This window comes from Vulpes lagopus, chromosome 24 (genome assembly GCF_018345385.1).
Source record: "Vulpes lagopus strain Blue_001 chromosome 24, ASM1834538v1, whole genome shotgun sequence".
Lineage (NCBI taxonomy): Eukaryota > Metazoa > Chordata > Mammalia > Carnivora > Canidae > Vulpes > Vulpes lagopus.
The window spans coordinates 38,604,894-38,629,783 of NC_054847.1; the positions used below are offsets into that span (position 1 = coordinate 38,604,894).

Genomic DNA, 24,890 nt, shown 5'->3' on the forward strand with positions numbered 1-24,890 from the left:
TGAATAATATTTTTTTTTACAATCTGCCAGTACACTCATTAAAATGCACTTGTTTGTGAAATGCAATAGCTAGCTACTATATGAAACCAAAATATTAATGCAAATTGGCATTTCTAAGTTTAAAGCAGTATTTGCATAACGGGAACTAAACATGGTACAAGCTGAAAGAGTGCACAGAACACAAATGCCTCTTAACACCGTAATTATTAACGAGAGAAATGATGGCTTGCTTCTACCATTAGAAGCCCAAGGAGAAAGCATCTGCCAGGATGAGCCATTATGGGCTCCTGGTGCTCCCAACAACAGGATGATGGGAGAAATTCCGCAATCCTCTAACCTATTAAAGTAGCCCAGGTACAAGCACAAACACCCTCGTTCCCTGTGATTCGAGGACCAGCCCATTCATCCAGTGCCGGCCCTAGTTACAAATGAAAACTAATCCATACAATTTTGAACGTTCAAGTATGAATGAAAAGTGGTTGTCAGCACCATCCACATTCATCAGGCACATTTCTCCCAACTCAGTGATGGAGTGAAAAGACATACATTTTTACTCATTCGTTCATTCTACAAACAGCATCCTACTGGGCTACTTTGGATGGGAGAGACCCTGAGAGAATTGACATTAAAGAAAAGTTTCCATACTTACTAGTTCAGTCAACGAATGTCATTCGAGCACCTCTACGTGCATATTGTTGTCCTAATCCTTGAGGGGAAGATAAAGAGTTAAAATTTGTCTTCCAGGGGCACCTGGCTGGCTCAGTCTGTAGATTCTGCAACTATTGACCTCAGAGTCCTGAGTCTGAGCCTCATGTTTGGCACAGAGTTTACTTTAAAAAAGGAAAAAAAAATCTTCCAAGGGCTTGGAAGCTGGACAGTGATGGGAAGACGTGAAAATTTCAAAACGCAAAGTCAGTCAGGTGAGGACCTAAGTGAGTGTTAAGGATTTAGGACCTACAGACTTTTTCATTTTTTATCAAGAGAGATTTAGATTACATGAATAAATATATATTATTTGTACTTTAACAAAATACTCCTTTTTAGTGGAACAACAAGCATGAAGGTATAAGTTCGTTAAACCCTGCGGAGGCCAACTGATGCTGAACATTCTACTCAAGGGCCATCCCTAACTGTAGGGATAAGCGGATGCATGTGTGATGCATGACTGAGTCATTCATTTGGCTGCATAAACCTTTCCTGGTGGTCTACAATGTGCTAACCAGTGTATAAAGATTCCTCAAGACATGGCTCCTCTTTTGGAAGATTTCTCTGATTCAGAGAAGGGTCATTGAAGGGCTGATTTCCTTTGAAAAGTTTGTCTACACTGAGTTTTAAATTTAATAATAAAGAGATGAACACGGATGGGAGAAGCATTCCCTAAAACGTTAGGTAGCCTTAAAATACCAATTCTTAACTTCAGGTGTTTGATGAATATAAAGCTACAAAAAATTTAAAAAAATACTGAAATATACAGCCATAGTGACTCCAGTTCTGTCAAAATCCGTAAGAGGTTAATTAAGCAAGTGGTTTGATCCTGCAACACTTCCATTTCCCAGACCGGCCCTGTTCATTAGAATTCCCCTCAATGATGCACATGTTCTATATCTGTGCTGCCCAATATGGTAGCTGCTAACCACACGTGACTACTGAGCACATGAAATGTGGCTAGTGTGACCAAGGAACTAAATTTCAAAATCGTGTATTAATTAATTTACATTTCATGTTAAGAGCTACACGTGGCCAGTAGTGACCTCACTGAACAGTGCGTTCCTAAACGGTGAAATGGGATATGTATGTTTAGAGCACCTGTCATACTGGAGTGTGGTAAGGATTAAGCGAGAAGGTGGTTTGTTTGTTTGTTTATTTACATTTATTTTTTTAAAGATTGAGAAAGCTGAAAGAATGGAGGCCTGCAAGTGTGGTTTATTAAATATTGATTATTACCACAATGAAATATGAACTGTTAGCTTTATTTTAGTTGTAGACCACTTCCCTAAAAATTAAAAAAAAGTCACAATAAGATTGATTTTACACTCTGTAAATGTCTGACTTAAATACCACACAAGCAAGCTTCCTGGAGCACATTCTGAAAACAATGTGGAAGCCGGTTACTGCTCTACAGCTACTCAGAGGATGGTCCTGGGGTCTATGGAATATAAGAAAATTGAGAGTCCCACACAGATAATCAGTGATTGATCAAAACGGAAAACAAGGGTAATGCTTCCTCGAAGAGCTTTAGCTTTAAGTAAATTTGCAATTAGAACAAAAATTACCACCTCCCAGAAACAGAAATACCCCAATCGATGACATGATCACCATAAGTGGCAATCTTTATTGCTGGCTTGGCACACACAAAAAATATTTACAAGTTTCCTTTTCACTTCACTTCAAGGACAGACAGCCCTTTACAACAAAATGTGGAAAACCAACAGAAATAAATGCCAGCTTAGGGCAATCTTATAAGATGGTTTCTGTTGGAATGGGCACAGTAAAACCCAGAGGCATCGATGGGATTTTACTAGGACTATGGTGCACCAAATGGACAGAGCAACGGGAAGATTCTCAATCCAGAGTCTGAGGATACTTGGGGGATGGAACTGAAATACCACAACCAATGGGTTAAGCAAGAAGTGTCAGTACCCCAAAGACAGACTGCAAATCAGAGCTGCCACTCCGGCGCCCAGCTGCCATCTCTGCTCGGATAGAACCTTGTAGAGCATGGGGAGGAAATTGAAGAGTGGTACTAGCTACTGGCAGACTTGGCAGCTCTCTCCAAACCTTGGCATCTAAGAAGTGAGGTGTGCTTCTGGGTTCTAAAAGTTGGCAGGTGTAAGACTCTGCCACCAGATACCGCCACCTTCCTCCACAGGGTGCTAGGGAAGGCAATCGAGGTTTCAAAATCACTTCTAGAGCACTGCCAGGAATTATCCAACACTGATGGGAAGCACAGCAGTGGCAGGAAGAGAGATCCCCAGTTGTGAGTAGATGAAGAAGCTGCATTATTGGGAAAGCTGAAAAGAGAGTGTTTCATGTTGGTTTTCATCTTTTAATCTTAGTACAGAGGATGTATTCAATGATGGTGCAAATAATGTCCTTAATGCCAAAAATACTTAAAAACGTATTATTAGTTACTTTATGCTAATTTATTTCCCTTCTTTGCCTCTTTATGACCTACAGGAAAAAAAATTAATGGTAATAAACTCTCTTTCAGGATGATTCTGATAAACCCCACAGTTACACTGAGAGAGTTTTCAAGGTATTTTGAAAGGTAAGATATAAATATGTATTTAGGGTATGGAGAAATGCACATTATTGACTCAACAGATTCTAACAGCTGCTTTGAAGTCGTTCCAGTTGGTTCACAAATAATGTACTACATTTCTAACACTTCAAATAAAATCCCACATTTTCATGGTGAATGGTGGAAATACCTGGACAATACTATAGTGTGCTATGCCAATGAGAGAGACAGAGAGAGACAGGGGGCGGGGGGATTTGATATGAAAAGAAAAGAAAAGCAAGCTACCATCATTTGTAAGGTGGCTCACCATGCCAGGAAATAGTTATAAAGGTCCAGACATGTTCCTTCTAAAGCAAGCCTTCTTAGCCTCAGCACTGGTGAAGGGCTGGCCTGCACACTGTGGATGATGAGCAGCATCCCTGGCCTCTAGATGCCAGCGGCAAACTCCTACCCTCCTACAGCACTTGTGACAATCAAAAAATTTTCCCGATATCGCCAGATGTCCCCTGGGGGGCACCACTGCTCTAGAGATATACATCTGTAATCTGAGTATGTTGGCCACAAATGCCCACTTGGATTTCCTTGACTCTTCATACAAACAGTGGCAATCTCTAGGAGTATCTCCCTTCAGCCAAACAAGTCAACACCAATTTATACTCATGACCACTCAGGATGGAAGACTTGGACCTTGTGATCTGGTGGGGTGCATCAGTTCGAGCCTCTAACTTTAAAACAGGTAAACTATGTTCACTCTGGAACTTTTGGAACCGTTCTACTGTCATCTCACCATGTGATGGAAAATACCAACCCCTTCTAAACTATATACAAGAGTCCAACTAGTATATTGTATATATATTTTTGATGAATAAGCAACTTTTGGGTAAGAAATAATTGGCATTATCTATTACTATCTAGTTATCCATCTATCCATCCACCCATCCGTGCTTTCCCCAATCCAGCCATACATTTATCATCATAAAATCTGTCATGCTTTCAACTCTGATTGAGTTACACAGGTAAAAAGCCCAGGACCAGCCAAAGAGTTTAATCTACATAGCTCCCTATTGGCAATGCATCTGGGAAGGCACCATTATCTATAAATAATTCCACATCAGGCCAGCTGTAAGTTTTATACACTACATCATCTGCCTCAAGACATGAAATTATCTCAATGCCTACATGTGCCTAAGTTTTCTTAGAGTGGTTATTTTGCTAGATAGGTCATCTATTGCTACACTCAAGATTCCGACACTTAAAGAAAGAATTCCCACACTGATTATCCTGAGAGGATCAACACCAAAATGGATCAACTGGATGCAGGAAGCACCATGTAACCATCTAACTCTTAAAATGGGTTAAATGGGACCTGCAAAGTGAACATTAAAAATGTATTAAAGGTTCCAAAAACAAGTGCTAGCCTAAGACTGCTTAGGCATAATTTGTTTCTCCTTTTTCATCTGTTTTTCTTTTCTTCATCATCTGAAAATGATGGAGGAAAAGAGCCATAAAACCAAAACTTCCTCCATAAGGAACAATTTAGTGTGGTTTGCATTTCTCAATGTCATATCTGAAAGGTAAAAGAGTTTAGAGGTTAGGATCTCATAATGATTCATATAAGTCATATAAGCCTTTCTTGGGGTTAATTAAGCACATTGAATTCTAAAAGGTTTTATTAGCAGAACTGACACTGTAAAGTTGAGCCAAGAGGATCTGCTATTAGATGAATTCTTTAAAAGGTAAACGCATTTAACAACCACGCATCTATTTCCAGCAGGTTTAGCTCACTCCTTGGAAACATCCATGAGGCTCCCTGCACTTTGCGACCTCTGGGAAGTAGGATTACCAGATTCACATCAACATATCTAATTTTACAGTTACCTTATTTAAGTTTTTAATACAGCACAGGTCTTTTTCTCAGGTGTTAATAGAAAAATCAATTTTAAGTCACAACAGCTGTGATCATTTTAAATATCACAGCTGTCAGGAGTTGAAAATAACCATTTGAGCATACACATTTCTGCTGCAAATGTAACAAAACGAAAATATGATGAAATTTTATCTTTTACTCCCTCTGAAGCTGAATGTCTAATACAATAGTAGAGTGATAACTTATTTGCTTTAAAATAAAATCAGGCTCCCATTTCTTCGCTGACCTAGCCAACAGATGGCTTAAAAGAATGAAAAGAACATCACGGTTAAGATATACTCCGATGGAGCTAACTGTGGAACATGTTTAATTATGGAAATAGTATTAACTCCGGAAAGACAGAGTTAAATAGTTGATATCAAAATTGAGAGTTCATTTATGTAAACATTTTGCTGGGAAGCCAGGGGGAGATTAAATGGGATCCATGCTACACATTAAGTGTTATTAAAATCTAGGAATTTAAATTATGACACAGGACAAAATCTAAACTGCTATGAATAGTGTTAACTACCAACTTCCAGGAGAGAATGCCATTTTAACCACTTACTTATAAACTCAAACTAACTGCTGGATAGGATTAAATAAAGATACTCTTCCCCTCTCAATCCAAATCTAAGGTCATCACATTTTAAAAAACATAATGACATTCCTCAAGAACCTAAACAATAGCGAAAAAGCAAAAAAAAAAAAAATAGGGCATTATTTATCCTACTGGTTGCAGAAACATTAGATTTCTCTGTGAAATAAATGGTGGATGATGAACACCTAAGAAATTCTAGAATTATGCTAATAAACCATCACTGCTACCTCAGCAACAGGGAGGACCATGGTTCAAACGATTGAAAAATGAAATTGTAAGATTTAGACAGGAAATAAACTAAAGAAACAAGCACAATTGCCAACCAATTTCAAACCGTGGTATACTGGCAACGTTACACAATTTATATTATCGTTTAAAAAATGTACTCAAAAGTCTACCGACCTCCTGGCCAATATACAACCAGAAAATAAAAATCTAAAGTGTTTTCATCCCACATCTACCTAAATTCTAAATTAGGCGAGTCTACCTCAATTAGCTTGATGCTCCTCTTCTTCCCTTATTTTTTTTTTCCCTTACAGATTCAAAGGGTGGAGATGAAAGTTGGCATTATTTGTACCTAAACAACTTCTACTAAAAAGCTCATATCCCCCCACCCCCCATTCTGCTTAGGGATGCTTGGTACAGCAGGTACAGGAGAGCCCTACCATCCCCAATTATTTGCATATTAATTTCAAAGCTACATGAAAAACATTGTAGGCTTTTAATCATATCAACACACAAAAAGGCACTACAAAGTGAAACTACACCTGTTAAACATTTATCCCAACCCCCACATCACACAAAGGAAGCCTAAGAAAACAGCATCCATGCTGCTCCTGTGTGCTGAGCCTCCACTTCTGAATTGTAATAACAGGTGCAGAAATAATAATGTGCTGGGCAATCAACTTTTTTCCTCTGATTTGTCAGTTTAGCTTAATAATGCCATTAGGAATGTAAACATTTCTGCAATTTATATTTAAAAGTCAATAAAATAATGGGGTACAGAATTTATCCTTTTTAATGTTTTAAGTAATACATTTGATTATTTTAATCACGTCAGTACTTAACTGGATGGGGTTTAAATATGCATGTAACATCCAGTTAATTTGTTTTATTCGTTAGAAAAGCTATTGAATAATACAGCATTATTCTCCTTAAAAAAAAAAAAAAGCATACATTCTGGGGGAAATGGAGTGCAGTAGACACTTCCACTTTTTGCTTCTCTTCTTGGAGATGGGAATCCAGTGCCTTCCGAATGTCTCTCATTATGAGCGTTTTAAAATGGTAAGCAAAGAGGTGAGGCTCCAAGACACACGCACAAGATGGCTCACGGTAAAAACAGGGAGTGTTTCCATACTGTGGATAAACTTTATTGGGGCTACAGTGATGAGACTGTGGTTGGTAAACGCATCAACTATTTTTAAAATGGTGTCTGAGAGTTTCCCTCAACATAGCAATTCCCACTTGAACAGGATTATTATTGGGGCAGTCATTCGGTACTCTATAATTCTCACCCTTAGGTTTGTGGAGGTGAAAAAGCCAAGTCAAATGTTAGCCTCACTCTTAACATCCCCTATTCATTTTCAGGTCAGCTACAATGGAAGCAGCTGGAACTCGGCTCTCCCCAGTCTGTCCTACCAATTACCTCAACGTGCCCTCTCTCCAGAGGAGTATAATTTGGTCTCCTGGAAAGCACAGCCCTAGGTCCCTGGAGGATGCCAAGGCCTGCATTTTTTCAGTGGAGCCTGAAATTAGACCATCATCCACATTGCTCCCACCCTTGACTTCTGAGGTGTTTTAAACTCTCTCTTTATCCCAACCACGGGGGCGGGGGGGGGGGAGTCGCTGCCTTTTAAAACAGTACATTCTCCCAAATAAAATGTTATAGGTGTAGTGTCCCTTTTAAGTCACTTTTGAACAAAGTGCCCTGATTAGCATGTGCAGATTTCTTTAAGAAGGAAGAATTTGAAGAAAGCCCAGTAGAGACTTGACACGACTTAGAACTGAAAGGCAAAAGTATCAGAAATGTGAAAGTTTAAATTCCAATCAGAACACGGTATTGTGACAGAAATACATCTGTTAATAAATAAAGGCTGCAGTCTGGAACCCAGGCCAGACAGGGTTCCTTTAGCTCTGCACACAGGAAACTCTCCCAAAGTTTAAGGGGAGCAATGCGCAACTCTCAAACCATGTTCCTAAAGTCCCCAACCAGTAAACTCAACTTTAAGAAATATTCTTCAGAAGAATGATTTTATTTTGCTTAATAAAATGCAATCTGAAAATAGATCTGCCTAAGATGATACAACGTGCCAGTTTATTATAGATTCTAAAATGTCAAAAAGCCTCTGACTAGGAAGTTTTCCGAAAATCCCATGCATTAACTTTCTAGCAGATCATTTCGTACTTCAAAATATAATTATTTTACAGAAGTATCTTTCTCAGTTTTGTCACTATTCATCTGTGTTTCCTAGTTTACATAGAACTGCTTTTTTCTTTAGGACTATGATGATTTCCTGAATAGATTCTAAATATTTAAATATTTTATGGACACACAGCTCCAAATCTTTTCTTTTCTTTTTCTTTTTTAAGCATCAATAGTGTTACCACATATCACTTTACCCTGTGTCACCTTAGAGTCATGTTTGAAGCATTAAGGGCTAACTTAAAACCGACCAAGTATATACACACTTTGGAAGACTGAAATTTAAAATTACCTTTAAATTATATTGATTGTGAAGTATGAGATGTTTTTTGTGACTCTGATAATACTGGAGGAAAAATGGGAAAAAATTGTAAAAAAAAACCAACCCAAAAACCTAGTAACGTTTTGTGTCAGTTCTGAAATTCTCAATTATAAGACTCACATTTGGGTTTGCTATGTGAAGCAAATATGTCTTTCCTGTATCTTCTTCCTTGAGTTTTAGCAACTTTTAAAATTGCCACAATCATATCTAAGATCTGTATATTTTCACTGGATTCAAAGTTAAGATTAAAAAAAAATTTAACCTCATGCTGGCAGGTTGCTGACCATGTGCATGGCCTACATGGTGATTCCAAAGGAATGACGCCAAAGCATTTTTTTCCCCCTTAGTGGCATCACTGTGATAGAAGTTTCAAGTAGGCTTGGAAACACACTCATATAACATTCATAATAATAAAATATGGCAAAGTCTAAAATGTCCAACTGTGATAAAAAAAAAACATTAAAAAAATTAAGTTATAAGGAAGAAATCACTAATTCTCATGCCCCCAGTGGTACTGTGATTTTAATAAAACAAAACAAAACAAAACAACAAATAGGGAGTGTAATGCAAACCACATTTATAGTGGAGCAGGAAACAAACAACTATTCAGCACAATTTCCTGTAGATCAGTTGGAAAGGTATTTAAAGACTGCACTAGCTATTAGATCTTTTTTCCTGGCCACTTTTCTCCCCAACCCTCCTCCCCCTGTGTTTCAATGTCCTTCCTCCAAATTCTCCTTGAAACAATGCCATCGCCTCTCACTCTAAGGATGCTTATCAATTATCAACACTAAATCTAAAACGTTGAGACCTTCCAGAAATTAGGGATTAAATAAAACTAACCAAATATGTAACCAGTTCATATTTTCTTTCTAAGAAATTAGCCCCAGAGAAATGTTCTAACTGGCATCTGTGAATCTCATGCAGGGATTTTGGAAATTTAATCAGAGGCAGGAGAGCAAGATGTAGCCACAATATCAAGATTAAGCGTCTGGTGAATTTTTACCAGCTTAGTCGTAAAGAACAAAACAACATAATTTTGTTCTAAGCAATCAAGCACAGAAGAAAAAAAAAATTTCATTGTTATTTTAAAATGGGGAAATTAAAATGCTTTATATGTCAACAATACCAAAAAGTAAGCTTACTAAAAGAAGTTTTTCCTGTATGTTTTTTTTCTTTGATATGTTTTTGTTTTCTTCAATCAGTGGGGAATTGAAAAATTATATTAGTTTGTGACCTAAGCAAATTTTTGCTCTGCAACAGCAGCTAAACAATAATTTTAAGAAATAATGCTTTTATACCAGCTACTTCCATTTATAATCACGGTTCTGAGAATAGTCAGTATGTGAAATATCCTTTTTTAAAATACTAAATGTAATTTGCATGGTTGATAGTTGAAAACACTACTGAAAACTTTTAAAACCCAGGGGCTACCTGCACGAGGCTGGAGTCTACGGAAACGAACTGTGAGGTTTGCAAAGAAAGGGCCATATGTAAATTGTACTGGAAGATATTAATACTGGTGTTATTTAAAATTACGCTTTTTATGTTAGCACTTCCTGTGGTACATGGGGGGAAAAAAAGCTAAACAACTCCATATCCTAATTTCTACTTTTAAAAAAAATTTAGGTGGCTGCTGAGATTGTCTCTTATTCCTAGGTAAACTTTATCCTAAGAATGCATTCCCCACTGAAGTGATCCTGATATTAAAACGTTCCTCTTTATTTTTCTCCATCTGAATCAGGAATCATGAAATTATTTTACTTTTTGGCCTCGATATCAGAAATAATCAACATCCATTTTCATCTCTGAACTTCAGGGAGTTGAAAAGCTGCATAATATGACCAACAGTCAGAATATAAACATGGAGAGCTCATTACCATTTACTTTCTGAGATTTGATGACTTGACAAATAACTATTTCAAAACAACTAGTTTGAAACATGGTTTGAAGCTTGTTAGTATAAAGCAAAAAGAGCAATTACAATAATTATAGGTTTCTCTATACGGTTTAACACATGCACATGCTGGCGAGAGATGATGATGTGATCTTAAATTACCATTAGGAGGAAATTTCGCCACTTTTGTTTTCAATTTCATTTGCCATAATTTTATCTTTGTGGAATTGCTTTATTTTTAGGTATGTGGAAACTCGACCAAATAATTACTTATTAAAATTGTTATTCAGTGAATAAGAAGATGGAAGCAGTTATAAAAATCAACATTTCGAGCAGTAACTATACCAAGTGTGGACCAGGTAATGCCTGATACTGTTCCTAGCCTCAATGAGGGACAGACACAGCGGCACAATCTGATGGGAGCTTACACTCCTAACACTTAAAATAAAGCAGACTTTTTTTTTTTTCTGCAAAGAGCCTCTTTCTTCTTAGTGAAGAAGTAATGCTTTCAAATTTTTTATTTAGTTGAAAATGGGGTTCACGTGTTATTTAAACCTCTAACCCACAAAAGAAATCACAAAAATCATTTGGTTAAGTTTTGGTATTAAACTCTCACCTGAGGAGGAGCTGGTTTTCAAATATACATTCTGGTTTATATTCAAGATTGATTCTTTGATAGTTCTAGTGTTAGGATATTTGTAGGTTTTAGCATCTTAAAAGTCCACACACTCCAGACCAGCTCCAGGGGCTCACAGGAAAAGAAGAAAACAATTTGTGTGGGATATGGTCATAGAAACACTTTATAACTTCAGATAACAGAAAATTCACATTTTTCTTTGTCCTAAAAGGCCACTGACTTCTCTTGCTAGTGAGTTAGGGGAAAACTGATTTTTACAAACCCTGCAAGTTGCCAGCTCAGAAAGGAAAAAAAAAAAATCATAATCGTTGCAATGCTTAATTGTGCTCTTCCAACAACCTAAAATCAGAGTGTTTTGGAATGATTTTACATTTTTCTTCTTTTGTTTATTCACAGGGAAAAACCTGCTTCCTCTGGCCTCTCTCAGTTCAGAGAGTTCAAACTGAATTTAAACAAGTAATTGACTTGTCACTGGGAAAAAAAAAAAAAAGAAGGAATTCAGTGCTTGTGTTGTCTTCAGAGGAGAGCTTGTGTAACAAATAGCTGATCACACTTAACTCCAACAATTTAAGTTAAAACACACACTGGTCATATGCACACAGACACACAGAAATGCACAGATACCCAAACCCAAAACAACAAACGAAACTCAAGAAATGTAAAGTCTCTTCGATAGGCATTTCGAACAATTAACTCATGGCATACACAATCTCCACAAGATGTCTGGCACCAAATCAAAAGCCGCTGAATGCAGAATTACAGCCAGTACAATACACACTGTAGAATAAACAAAAATCTGCTTCCCCAGTGTGTGCATGAAGGCATTTTAAAAAATGGTATAGAATTGGCCCCATCCAAAGAACGCGTACAACTGGACTTTGCTGTCTGTTTCATAAAGCTAAAATTTAGAACTGGTAACCATTCCTGGTTTCAAAAGCTTTCTGCTAGGGTTCCAAATGGCTATTTTTTCTAACTATAATGTATGTACAATTTGCTTCTTTCTAGTGTTTGAATCAATAGAGATACACATCACCAGATTTGTTTTTAATAAACGCCTTAAAACAGTTCCTATAAATACATTTCCTGTGACAGAGCGATCTTGATTTTATGAGTACCATCCTCTCAAAAAAAAAAAAAATCTAACAACCAAAATATTTGGCAACTGAGAGGGCATATTAGTGATATGATGTCATATTCAGCATTTTCTTATGGTGGAGGCAACTGGCAAGCTGTGGGAATGGAACACATATTTTTAAAAATTCCTTCTGGCTAAAGGGGAGTTAAAAGGTCCAACACTTAAAGTAAAAATTTGTCATTTCAGACATTTAACACACAAAATTAACAATCAACATCTAAAAAAATCACATCACTGGTAATTCCTAAAGATAAAAACCACAGAAATGTATATTCACTGTAATTCTCTTTCACTGCATAAGGGTCATATAGTCCCTGAATCTATTTTATTGCTCCTGAGACACTTTTTCCTACTAACTCTGATAGCATCATTCACAAAATTTCCATTACAAGCGCTTTAAAAATTAAAGGTACTGGCTAAATATGTGTGGGAATGTCCAAAAGATAATAGGCAAAAAGTTAAGAACTATACGTGAATAACTACCAATTGCAAATTAGGCACTTGTTTAAAAAAAGGAAGTTACATAATCCTAATATTTATGTTTACAAATTTAGCCACTTTACTGGATCAGCTCACAACATAAGACATTTGTTTTAAAATTATATTTCCCTTAACACACTTAACTGTTCCTCTAATTACACACTATGTTCTCTTTAAAAAAAAAAAAAAAAAGATAAAAACTGGATACTTTTTATAAACTTTCGACAATTCACTCATACTTTTAAGTAAACGGGAGATTAAAGTAAATGATACTATTTCAGCAGTGGCCCATTCATAAAAGTGGTTTCTTGAATAAAATCATAAATCTCCCCAAGCCATACTTGCACCCCGAAACCCTGGTGTACGTGTGTGCATTCCAGTATATGCTCAGCTAGATATAACCATTATGCATACACCGGGAAGTATATAGACTCCTGCCTACACCACCACATACACATGTTTTAATTCGTTTGCGCCAATTGCTACAGCTGAATTGGGCCTTCGTGAAAGCTCTGATCGGTCCCTTTTGGCCCAACTATCACACCCTGATTAAGATCAATCCAAATGGAAGTTCAAAGTACAGACACAGCAAGCAGTTTGTAAACGGCTGCTTTTCACTGCCCCCCCATCTTCTTTTTCTATTTTAAAATAATAAATGTCTGTCCCTCCACCCCCCCACCAACAAATCTTCCAGAGAGAGCCCCACATACCGATCTGAAAATACTGAAATCCTTTTCCTTCAGAGGACCCAGCCGAAGGGGGGAAAAAAAAATAAACCTCCAGATGGCAAGTATAAACCTTCTGCTGGGGTTATGCACAAAATACCAGACACATTTTTTTTTTTTTTAAATAAAGCGTTTCTGTCGAAGGGGGGAAAATTCAGCAAAGAAGCCACACAACACAAATAAGTTACAACAATATTGTTATATGCATGAGTGGGTCCCTGGTTTTCTTATTTTTTTGGGGGGGTGGGGTGGGGTGGGGTGGGAAGGGGGAGTTGTTTTACTTTCCCTTTTTGGTTAAAAAAAATAATGATAACAAACTTCTATCATCTCCTTCTTCATTAGACGTCTCACTCCTCTGTCTTGGCTCTTTTTTTTTATTTTTATTTTTTAACCTTTCAGATGCTCTCCAGTTCACTTTAGCTTCCAACTCAGACTAGATATCAAAAAAAAAAAAAAAAAAAGCAACAACAACAAAACAAAACCTCAGTCCAGGGAGAAAGTTACCCCCTCTTTTTCCTCCCAGCCTAAGCTGGAGAGGAGGGTGGGGGGGGGTGGTCTCTCAATTCTGCTCATGTCTGCTTTTCCTTTGCAAAAAAAAAAAAAAAAGAAAAAAAAAGAGAAAAAAAACAGTCACTTGGAAGGAAGGCACAAGAATTCCCCAAAAGTCTTTTTGCCCCCTGTCTCCCCTGCCTCCCCCCTCCCACCCCTGCATCTCTGCACCTTCCTTGCAACTTCACCTGGCTGCAAACTTTGGCTCTGGGATGCAGCCCCTGGAAGCTCTGGAAGCCACCTCTGTTTCTGCTCCGGGGGTGGAGGGGGTAAGGGGTGCGGGGGGGGTGGGGGGACAATTGCAAAAGAAGAAGGGCAGCAGGGCGGCGGCGGCCCGGCCCGGCCGGAGCGCGCACGCGGCCCCGGGGATGCTCGGCCCGCGGGCGCCCGGCCCCGGCCCCGCCGCCCGCGCCCGCTTACCGCTTTCCCATTATAGTAGTACATCAAAGAGTTGCCGCCCATGCCCGGGATTGTGTATGCGCAGTACATGGTCGCCGAGCCTCTCTCCTCCGGACCACGCTAACAACTTTTATTTCAAACTCGCTGTCCCTTTTTTTCACAACAATTCCTTCAGTTGCATTTTCCCATCTGGCCGGGCCAAGCGTGGTGAATATGCAAAGCAGGAAGAGACCATTCCCGGCGGGCGGGGGGGGCCGCGGCGCTGCTGTCAGACGCTCGGGCGCGCGGCGGGCCCGGAGGGCGGCCCGGAGGCGGCGGCGGCGGCGGCGGCGGCGGCGGGGGCGGGGGCGCGGCGGGGGCGCGGCGGGCCCGGAGGGCGGCCTGGAGGCGGCGGCGGGGCTCGGGCCGGGGCGCGGCGGCGCCGCTTAACTTCTCCGGGAAGGACGACGCCGCTGCCCCGGGCTTCGGCCGCCTCCACTCCCCCTGCTCTTCTTTGCTCTCGCTCCGCTTTTCTTTTCTTTTTTCTTTCTTTTTCTTTTTTCTTCCTTCCTTCCTTCTTTCCTTCTTTCTCTCCTTCTTTCCTTCCCTTCCTTATTCCTTCCTTTCCTTTCTTCTCTCCTTTCCTTCCTTTTCTTTCCTTCCTTCCTTCTTTCTTCCCTTCTTTCCTTCTCTCCTTTCCTTCCCTCTTTCCTTCCCTTCCTTCCCTTCTTTCCTTCCTTCCTTCCTTCCCTTCCTCCCTTCTTTCCTTCCCTTCCCTCTTTCTTCCCTTCCTTCCTCCTTTTTCTTCCTTCTTTCCCTCTTTCTTTCTTCTTTCTCTCTCTCTCTCCCCCTTTTTTTTGTCCTAGGCACCCCTTTTCTTCTCTAAAAATTTCCACTCAACTGCCTTAGGGTAAAAGTGGAACAGGGTCCATTATTGAGCAGAATACAAATGCAGTTAATTGACTCCCCCTCTCTCTCTCTCTCCCTCTCTTTCTTTTTTGTTTTAATTTGATTAAAAAGCGAGTGGCAGGAAGGGAATCGTATGATGCACATCTAATAACTCTGCCATCTGTCTCTGCTGCTGGCTAGCTCCCAGCATTGTACGCAGCTGCCTGAGAACTCGACTCGGGGAAAGGGGAGGGAAAGGGGAGAGAGGGGAGGAAAAAGAAGAAGAAGAAGAAAAAAAAAAAAAAAACCCAAACCGACCCACCGCGTCTCCGACCTCGCTCGGGAGGAGAGAGGGGGCAGTGTTTTCTGGCTGCTCGGTCAACAACCTACAAAGCGGGGTCGCGGGGCTGAAACAGAGTCACGGCGCGGCCCCGACCCCGGGCACCCCACCCCGGGGCCTGCACCCCACCCCCGACCCCGCGCACCCCCGATCCCGGGGCCTGCACCCCACCCCGGGGCCTGCACCCCACCCCCGACCCCGCGCACCCCCGATCCCGGGGCCTGCAACCCCCCCCGACCCCGGGCACCCCACCCCGGGGCCTGCACCCACCCCCGACCCCGCGCACCCCATCCCGGGGCCTGCAACCCCCCCCCGACCCCGGGCACCCCACCCCGGGGCCTGCACCCCCCATCTCGGGGCCTGCACCCCCCCCGACCCCGGGCACCCCACCCCGGGGCCTGCACTCCCCACCCCGGGGCCTGCACCCCCCGACCCCGGGACCTGCACCCCCCGACCCCGGGACCTGCACTCCCCACCCCGGGGCCTGCACCCCCCCGACCCCGGGACCTGCACCCCCCATCCCGGGGCCTGCACCCCCCGACCCCGGGACCTGCACCCCTGACCCCGGGGCCTGAACCCCCCACGGCCCCGGGCACCCCATCCCGGGGCCCGCGCACCCCCGACCTCGGGGCCTGCACCCCCATCCCGGGGCCTGTACCCCCCACCCCGGGGCCCGCACCCCCCTCCGACCCCGGGCACCCCATCCCGGGGCCCCCCCCCCGACCCCGCCCCCCCCCCCCCACGGCCGCCTTCTCCGCCTGCAGCCGCTGCTGTCGGGTGCCTCGGGCTCCCCCAGCACCCACCCACCCACCCACCTAACGCTATTTGTTTGCGGGGCTCCGCAGCCGGACTTTACTGATACATCCGAACCTCCGAACGACTTACAGCTGTTCAGTCCCTAAAAAGAGGCACCTCTGACACCCCATTTTTCAGAATTCTGCATCCTCCAAGTAGCCCCATTTCTGCATGAAAATTTCACAAACGTTCCACGTCTGTACGCTTCTGGCTAAACTTTAAGCGATTGAAGGAGGCGGAAAAATCTTCCTCCACCTTTTTAGGGATCACAATTGAACAATAGCATCTTTCTAAATCACGACGTTTCTAACAAGCAAGGCTATATATTTATTTGTTTTCTTTTTAAATAGCATATCATCCAACAAAAAAAAGAAGGGGGGGGGAAGGAACCAAAAAAAAAAAAAAAAAAGAGGAAAGGAAAGAAAGAAAGGGGAGGAGGAGGGGGGAGAGGAGACGGGCGGACTTGAGCTTGCCAAATTCAGAGCATCCCAGGAAAGGAGGGCCTCTGGGAATTGATCCCAAATGAAACTAAATCATTTGCATATGCCGAAGCAAATGCCACCCGAGCATACATCTATTCTCAAGAATCAACTTTAATAATTCAAAGCACCTATTTCCTTACAATTCAACATGGTAACAAAAACACATACAGTATTCATAAACAAGGAGGGCCCGAGCTGTCCCTTCTGAAAGAGGAAAGGCTTGGCTTCATGGTGGAAAGTTTCTCCCACACTCTAAAATAAACACACACACACACACACACACACACACCCCCGCACATACACACATATAGTGAAGGCCCAGAGGTTTGTCTAACTCACTTGCTCTGCATTTATTCCGAGGGTCCCCAGAGGTTTGTGTAAACAGTACTTGAATTATAATCACACATTTCATTCAAATTTCATGCTTTGAGGATTTTTTCCTCATTAGAACAGTTAGTTGTCAATCTGACAGGATCACATTTGTAACCTTTAAACCACCCTCAGTGTTTCATACATAAGGCCAGGGTCCTCACCTACTAAAGGGAAATATGTAAAAACCAGGACTTAAAAAAAAAAAAAAGAGAGGCTGCAATCTAAAGAGAGAGAAGTTGAGGGTTTTATTGTGGTTGCTCCTTTGTTGTTTCTTAAGGAAACCCCTTATCCAGAAGGCTGTTTGGAGAGCCTGTCTAACTTTATCATCCTAGATGGACCTCTAGGAAGATTTTCGAACCATTTTGATAAAGAACCATTCTGCTTCATCTACAATTAAGTGCCTTATCTTATATATTTTGCAGACATACAAGTGCCTTTCTTTAATCATGTAAGTATAAATACAATTCTCATTAATGAGCTACAATTATTATTTTAAATATTGACGCTCTCATTGCTTTTAAATGTATTGTTAACGCGTGCGTGAATAAATATTTTTAATCTGATATTTTCTCTCTGAAAGAGATTTCTAAACTCTGACAAATCAGCACATGGGACTCAAAAAAATTAAAACGGTACTAGAACGTTAAGCTCCTGGGCTTCATTAACTAATGAAAAAGAGCCTGAAATTCCAAAAGTACAAATTCGCAATGATTAATAAAGATACCCTCCTCTGAAAGGTGATCTACGCATTATAACCACTGAGACACGGAACGTATCATCATCCACCGGGGTTCAGGTTTTGGTTTGCTGACCTTGGAGTACATTTCAATCACAGAACTCAAGTCAGTGGCTTGTCAACTGAGACATTTCTGCGAATTCAGACTTTGAAGTTTCCTTTGTGACAGAAATATCACCCATGATAAATTTTTAGTGTGATGCGTGGGGAGTTAGCACAGAAGTAGAAGAACAACCGAAGCTATATGCATGAATCCATGTGTTTCATAATAATTTTAAAAGAAGTCTTAATTACAGCAGCCAATTTTCAAGGGCCCCCAACCTGGTCTGTTTGTTTCACCAGTGAATAATTGGGCAAGTTACCTAATAGGCAAAGAGTCCCTTGTTAGCACCAAAATGACAGGGAATGGAAGTTAGCCACACAACACAGGAAGCCACCGCTCTGTCCGTGGTGGTCAGCTGAACACCCCAGGGAGACACGAAGGGGTGGGCAGCGTGGTCAGGTGTACTCTCCGCCGCTCTCGGGAAAGACAAATCTTAAAAATCTTACAAAATCAGTAAGACCATCGTGTAGAAGGACAGACTGCTGAAGTACGTCCGCATCATTCTTAACTTCTTCTGTAATTCGAAGTTCTTTTGTCATTTTCCAAAAAAGTCCTTGACAGGTACATTTGAGGTGAGGGGAAAACTGGGGACACATACCTACAGCTGTCATGAGAAATCTGGGGGCTCTCTGACCTGATATCCCCAATGCATGTATCACCTACAAGGTGGACATTTATAAAAAAACAAAACAAAACCCACAAACCTCAATGAATGAATGCATGAATGAAAGAGTGAATGGCCACATTAAAGAACAAGTCGATAATCAAATTCTACACAACCTGAGCGAAGAGCCTTGGATTTTTGTATTCATTCAATCATCTCACAATTATTCAACAGTGATTTTCGACTTTGTTTTGAGCCCCATTGGGGAACTTGCAGAGGATCCAGAGACATGTACAAACACTCTTCCTAATCTCAGACACCTGACCACACAGCCGAGGGGATGGGACCTGTGCCCTCGAGTAAAATGGGAAAATATGACCAATGACTAATGTGAAGTAGGGACAATCATACAAGTATTAAACAGAAAACAAAATTATCACACAGTAAGGAACTAAACTATTCCCTCCCAATCCCAGACCTCATTAAAGTAAATTCTACCCCTTTTTTTCTGAATAATGACTGTATTATGCAATTACTGAAAAGTCCAAATAAATAATAAACACACCACACATGCACATGCAACATCACTACCCTGTACATCATCCAGAACAAAGCAAGTGCCAGTAAATGAGCTGAATGAATGGAGGAATGAATGATGGTCACATGAAGGGGGCGAGTCATCTTCCACGCCCCGTATAATTTGGTAGTTCCGAAACAGCTCCAGGTTTCTTTTGAAGTCGCTGAACACCTATGGTTTTTTCATACAACTCTTGCTTACTTCTACAATGTTGTTGTTCCTTTATGCCCAGCATAGCTGAATTTAGCTAAACATCATACCCCAAGGAAAATCATCTATAGGATTATGTGACATAAAGGGAACAAGCACACCTATAAATGAAATAACCACCTTAAGTAAATATCTATCCCGTCAAAAATTTTGATAATAAAACAGTTAGCTAATCCATGCATAGTGATATACAATTTAAAGGACACACAATTGCCTACACTAAATCTTCATAACCAGTACTCTGTGCCAGGTATTGTCATTCCTACTTTAAAGATAGAGAGTTAAGGTGCAAAGGACCTTCAATGAAATTTCATGGACCACAAAGCTACTAAGAAAGTGGGATCAGAATGTGGACTGACAACATAAAATCCCAAGGGCTTAAATGTGAGGGTCAGACATAGGTGTCTGAGAATAACAACCTGGCTCCTTGATGGCAGTGTGATGGTAGCCAAATCACATCTCAGGTCTGAGTTTTAGTGCCCTCATTTTCACGCAAGCACTTCTTCTGAGGCCTATGCGAGAGGACACCTAGCTCAGCACATCAGCGACATGTTAGAAATGAGAGTGTTTTTCCTCGTCCCTTCCCTGCTACTTCCTCCAGGCAAGAGTGCCTTAGCAAAAACGGTGGCAAAATGATCTCCAACCAAAACAGACTTAGGTAACACAAGTCTACTAAAGTGGAAAAAAAGATTTAAAAATACAGAGCCATGCTAAACTCTTCACTGTTAAGCAACGATATCAAATTACACAGCTTTTTGGAGTCCTCACCGCTCCTGACATGAGAAGCACGTATGTACCGTTAGATACTGGAAGATATATTTCTATTGATGCGTTAGTATCAAAATCTGTTCTCGTATTTAAACATAAATGAACGGCAACATTTGCCAAGTCAGGGAACAGAGGTTATCTAAGCTACTCTTATTCACTGAAAAAGGAGGTATTACTGAGTTTAATTTACCCAGATGTTAAGCAATTGGATTTTTCTGCTCTCCAGTAGGAGTCGCTATAAACAAGAAATTTAATTCGTAAAGTAAATTAATGGTGGCGTTTAAGTTAGCAAATGCATATACACGGATTGTTAATTTTAATACATTTTCATAAATGATGATAGCTTATACCTAAGGAAGGTTGATGTTTAAGATCCACCTTAAACTGCAATGACAAAAATCCTTAGTAGGTATGAGTACAACTTTCATAGAAGACTTAATTATCCAAAGGAGGATGCGGACACACAGCCACACATATGCAGGAAAAGAATTTTTCCTGATATCCGTGACTTGACACAGCCTTGCAATCTTGTAGTAAATACCAACAAACTTCCTGTATGCACATGCCTATATTTCTTTGTATTGGGGTCATTCGAAGGTAAAATAACTATGTTTTCTTAGTAAGCAAGTAAGCTTTTTACTTAAAAAAAAAAAAAAAAAAGATTTTCCTCAACTGGAATCCTAATTACCTTAAACTATTTCCAAAATACACATTCATCTGGGGGAAATACTTCTCTCAGATAAATATACTTGTCAGATGAATATAAAAATATTTATCTGAAGTAAATCCATATGACATGAAGAACAGAGATGAAGCACAAACCAGCTCTATCTTCTCAGTGCCATAAACTTATTCTCATGGCACCATTTAGGTATTATCAGGTACAACAGTTTTAAGTATTTGTACGGTTCAAACATAGACAAGTTTAGTTTGGATGATACTTTTATCACAGAAAAGTATCAAATTATCAGCTGAGACTGTGAAATCTAATTTCTATTTGTGACTTTATCAGTGACTTTGTATTGTTATCTTGAATTGGATACTTTATATGGCTTGGGTTCATATGCAGACATCCAAATGGTTTATCACATGATCAAATATTTATTTTCTCCCTGGCTGGTCAGATAGCTTGTAGTCTATTGATTATAATGTAATTCACATTGATTACGAAGGTAAAGCAAAGTGGGTTATTTATTTATTTATTTTTTTAACCAGACTTTCTACCTTTCTGTGGCAGTATTTCCCTTCAGAAGAAAGAGGAGATTTTCTTATTTTGCTTTATATGGTATCATAAAAGCTCACGCAGACATAACATTTTGTTCTGGTGACATACAGTAGGATGCAAAATAAATGCAAAACCAAATCTTGTATCCAGTTGGATCTGCTTAGACTATTTTCCCATTTCTCCACATATTTTCCTGTTTCTGTGGTAAAGAATACAATGAGTATGTCATTACCCACATGGACATCACATCTATGAAAATCAGCAAAGCCGAAGAGTAGAAGATGGTATTAGCCTGCAGACTGGGGAAGATGTATGTAATGGCATGTGTGATATGGTGAAGTGAAATAGCACAAGTTACAAGCCTAGCATATAGATCTTTGGGTTTAGTTACAATGGAAACTGCATGCTTGACTCTCAACTGAAGCTTACCTTTTCCTTCCTCAATTTCATGCAAAGACCCATAATTGCAAAAGTCATAAATCCATTCTACCAAATCTCTGAAATATTAAATTAGAAAAAAAGACAGAACAAGTGATACTTCTGACGACTAAAGGAGATGTTTTAGTGAAGGGAAAAAAATTTCATTATGCTCCTTATTTTTCTCCAAGACATCAATCTCTTTCCCCTGGGATAACTGGAATGTTCTTTGAAAAAAAAAAAAATTTCCTTTACCCTAACCCACTGTAATCCATAGCCAGTCTCCAAGTTTGATACAAAAACAAACCATTTCTATTTTGGTGCAATGAGGAAGCATCGCCCTGGACAATATAAAAACAGAGACGGAGGAAGTTGACTCAGATTGCTGCACTTCCCAGATGAAGGGACCTAGCAGGCTTACCACAATCACCTGAATCAGATGAAATAAGACGCAACTGTTTTTTCCGTCAAATTGATGCACGTGTAAAAATGAATTCCCAAAAAGTTAAAGGGGGAAATCCTGGGTATGTTTGTTTGCCTGGATGAAGGATTCCATTTGAGAAACTTTTGACAAAATGGACTGATGAAACAGATTGGAATCTGGGCACAGGATGTACACAATTTTTGAAAATTTGTGAATAAATACTGGGCTTCCCAATGCATTGCTCAATGATCAGAGGGAAATGTGATATCACAATGAAAACCATTTTCATTCTAAATAGAATAATTGTCTAGGGTCTGTCAACCCTCTTTGGGGTGGAAATTCTCACAATTTCCTGAGGTCCTAACTGTTGATTACATTTAATTGTTTGACATCGTCCAACAAGTAGAACAACGAATTGCTGGGCAGAGAACAAACAATTTTCAAATACTTTAATGGCTACCCCTGATAAACACTCGAAATAAAAAAAGAGTAGGTAAAGAGAATGAAGAAAAAAAATAAGTTTTAAAATGGAAGTGAATAACCATGCAAGAATTAGCATCCTATGCATATCCATTACTGAAATGCCTATTTGAAATGCCTGTTTTATGAAGGTTCTGCCCAAAATATCGTTTTGTGTAACTGGAAACCAGCCACTTTAGGCAAAAATTAAGGGTATTTCAAGGAGAAAGGAGGAGCAGATTTAAGTTTCCTCAAGGTCAATCCATAGCCTAAAGCTTAAGTCCATTTCCTGACCTAAATGTTGTGTTCTTTAACTCAAAATGACCTTGAATTTTAGCTACTTAGTTTTAAAGAATAAATGACCTCTTCGTTCTGTTAATCATAAGCACTTAGACATCCACCCCACACGTAAACACAGAGATGACCATGAAGAGACAAATGAGACAAGTTTTGTATCCTCATCCATTAAAAGAGAAGAGCTTGTAGCAAATCTCATGAGCTAGCCAAAAGACATTTTCAAAGAAGTTTTAAAAGGGATAAGATCCAACTAAACACAATTTTGGGCTTCTACTAAATAAAATGGAAATAAATTCATAAGCTCTACTTGATACCAGCAGCATTAAAATTAGAATTGTTTGGCAAAAGTTGGATATTGACAAATTTTGGCTTCTAATATAGGCCAACAGAATCAGGAATAGACGAGGACTTCCCCAAAGTCATATGGCCGTAATGGTCTTATTTCCACTCATTCACGGTTGAGTAAAAACTGATTTAAAAGGATGTCTTTATAATCATAACTAGAATTATTGTTAACAGTGCTAACTTGCCAAATCACGGTGCCTACAAACCAGAGGAATGAACGTTGCCTCTATTTGCGTCCCAAAATGTCTGTCAGCATTTTGTCTTTTTTGAACACGATCATCAAATGCGTTCTGAACCTAAAACAATTTAAATCCTGCTTAATGAGTCAAAATTCCAAACAGGTCAACTCTCCCATCCTTATCTCGAGTTAGAGCTTTCCTTTACTGCAGAATGTGACATGCTCTCTAACATCTGTTCAGAGCCTGCAAGCAACGTTCTGCATGTGGCTTGAGCACCTACCTACTTAGTGTCACCGTATGAGAAATGCGTTGTGTGCAAGGGGAAGGTACAAAAAACACAATAAACATGAGTTCTTCAAACCATACCCATTTTGCACGTGGGCTGTGTCCTTCCAACTTGCTAAAGCAGTGTTGATCTTTGATCATTTTCTCATACTTCTTGTAATAAAAATAGGTACACTTAAAATAAAATTATCGTGGGGGCGCCTGGGTGGCTCAGTTGGTTGGGAGGCCAGCTCTTGGTTTTGGCTCAGGTCATGACCTCAGGGTCCTGGGATCTAGCCCTGCACTGGGCTCTGCTGTTCAGTGGGGAGTCTGCTGCTCTCCCACTGCCCCTCCCTCTACTCGTGCGTGTGAAGATGTGCACGTGTTCTCCCTCAAATAAATAAAGCTTTAAAAAATAAATTAAAATAAAATTATTGTGTGCATAAGGCTTTTTCAGAGTTAAGCATTTCTGTATTGAGTCATTATTAGTACAAGTATTAGACTAGTGACTGTATTTCATAAGTAATTGTTAAACATGGAAAAGTAAAAAAGAAATTAAATCTTTTTTTTTTTTTTTTTTTTTTTACTGACTTTCAAAAGAGCTAGTTTCTGATTCTCCAACCAAGTACGGGAGGGAGGAGACCTCCATCCCCATCACCTGTTCCCTTCTACTCATTAAAGAAAGCAGTATAATGTGGAGGCCAGAAACCATGATGCTGAGTTGAGTTCTGGCTTAATTTCTATCCAGCTCTCTAAGCCTGAGCGAGTTCTGGCTTTATCTAAATCTCAGTTTCTTTATAAATAAATATGTTTCAAATAAATAACTGTTAAATTGTGATCATGACAGGGTTTTTTTCCCCCCAAGTTTGAAATTCTGAGATTTATGGTTTTATTATAATGAGGTATCTCTGGACAATCAATCTCTGAAAATATGAAAACAACCAAAAATTGTTTCTGCAGTTAAACAAGCCAAAGCTCAACTGTCGGGAAAAGATGCACAGAAGCTGCTAGACAGAAGCTCACTTCCATATCTGTGGCCTCTGTCTTAATATGCCGGATCTGCAACTCTCAGCAAGAGAAATGACATCAAGCTCTGCAGTCACTTCCAGATA

General features: G+C 40.1%; 1 protein-coding gene across 22 annotated transcripts in view; it reads right to left on the reverse strand.

Moving 5' to 3' along the window:
• TCF4 (transcription factor 4) overlaps positions 1–24,890 on the reverse strand; it is a 355,096-nt gene that overhangs the window by 79,793 nt on the left and 250,413 nt on the right. For 2 of the 22 annotated variants that reach the window (XM_041739370.1, XM_041739367.1), the window contains exon 1: positions 14,336–14,547. The exons of 18 other annotated variants lie outside the window; for them this stretch is intronic. In XM_041739370.1, the coding sequence (XP_041595304.1) occupies positions 14,336–14,404 (69 nt within the window). In that variant the 5' untranslated portion in view covers positions 14,405–14,547. Of the gene's footprint in view, positions 1–14,335; positions 14,549–24,890 lie in introns of those variants that run through there. 2 more of the 22 variants (XM_041739368.1, XM_041739366.1) reach the window with 2 other exon arrangements.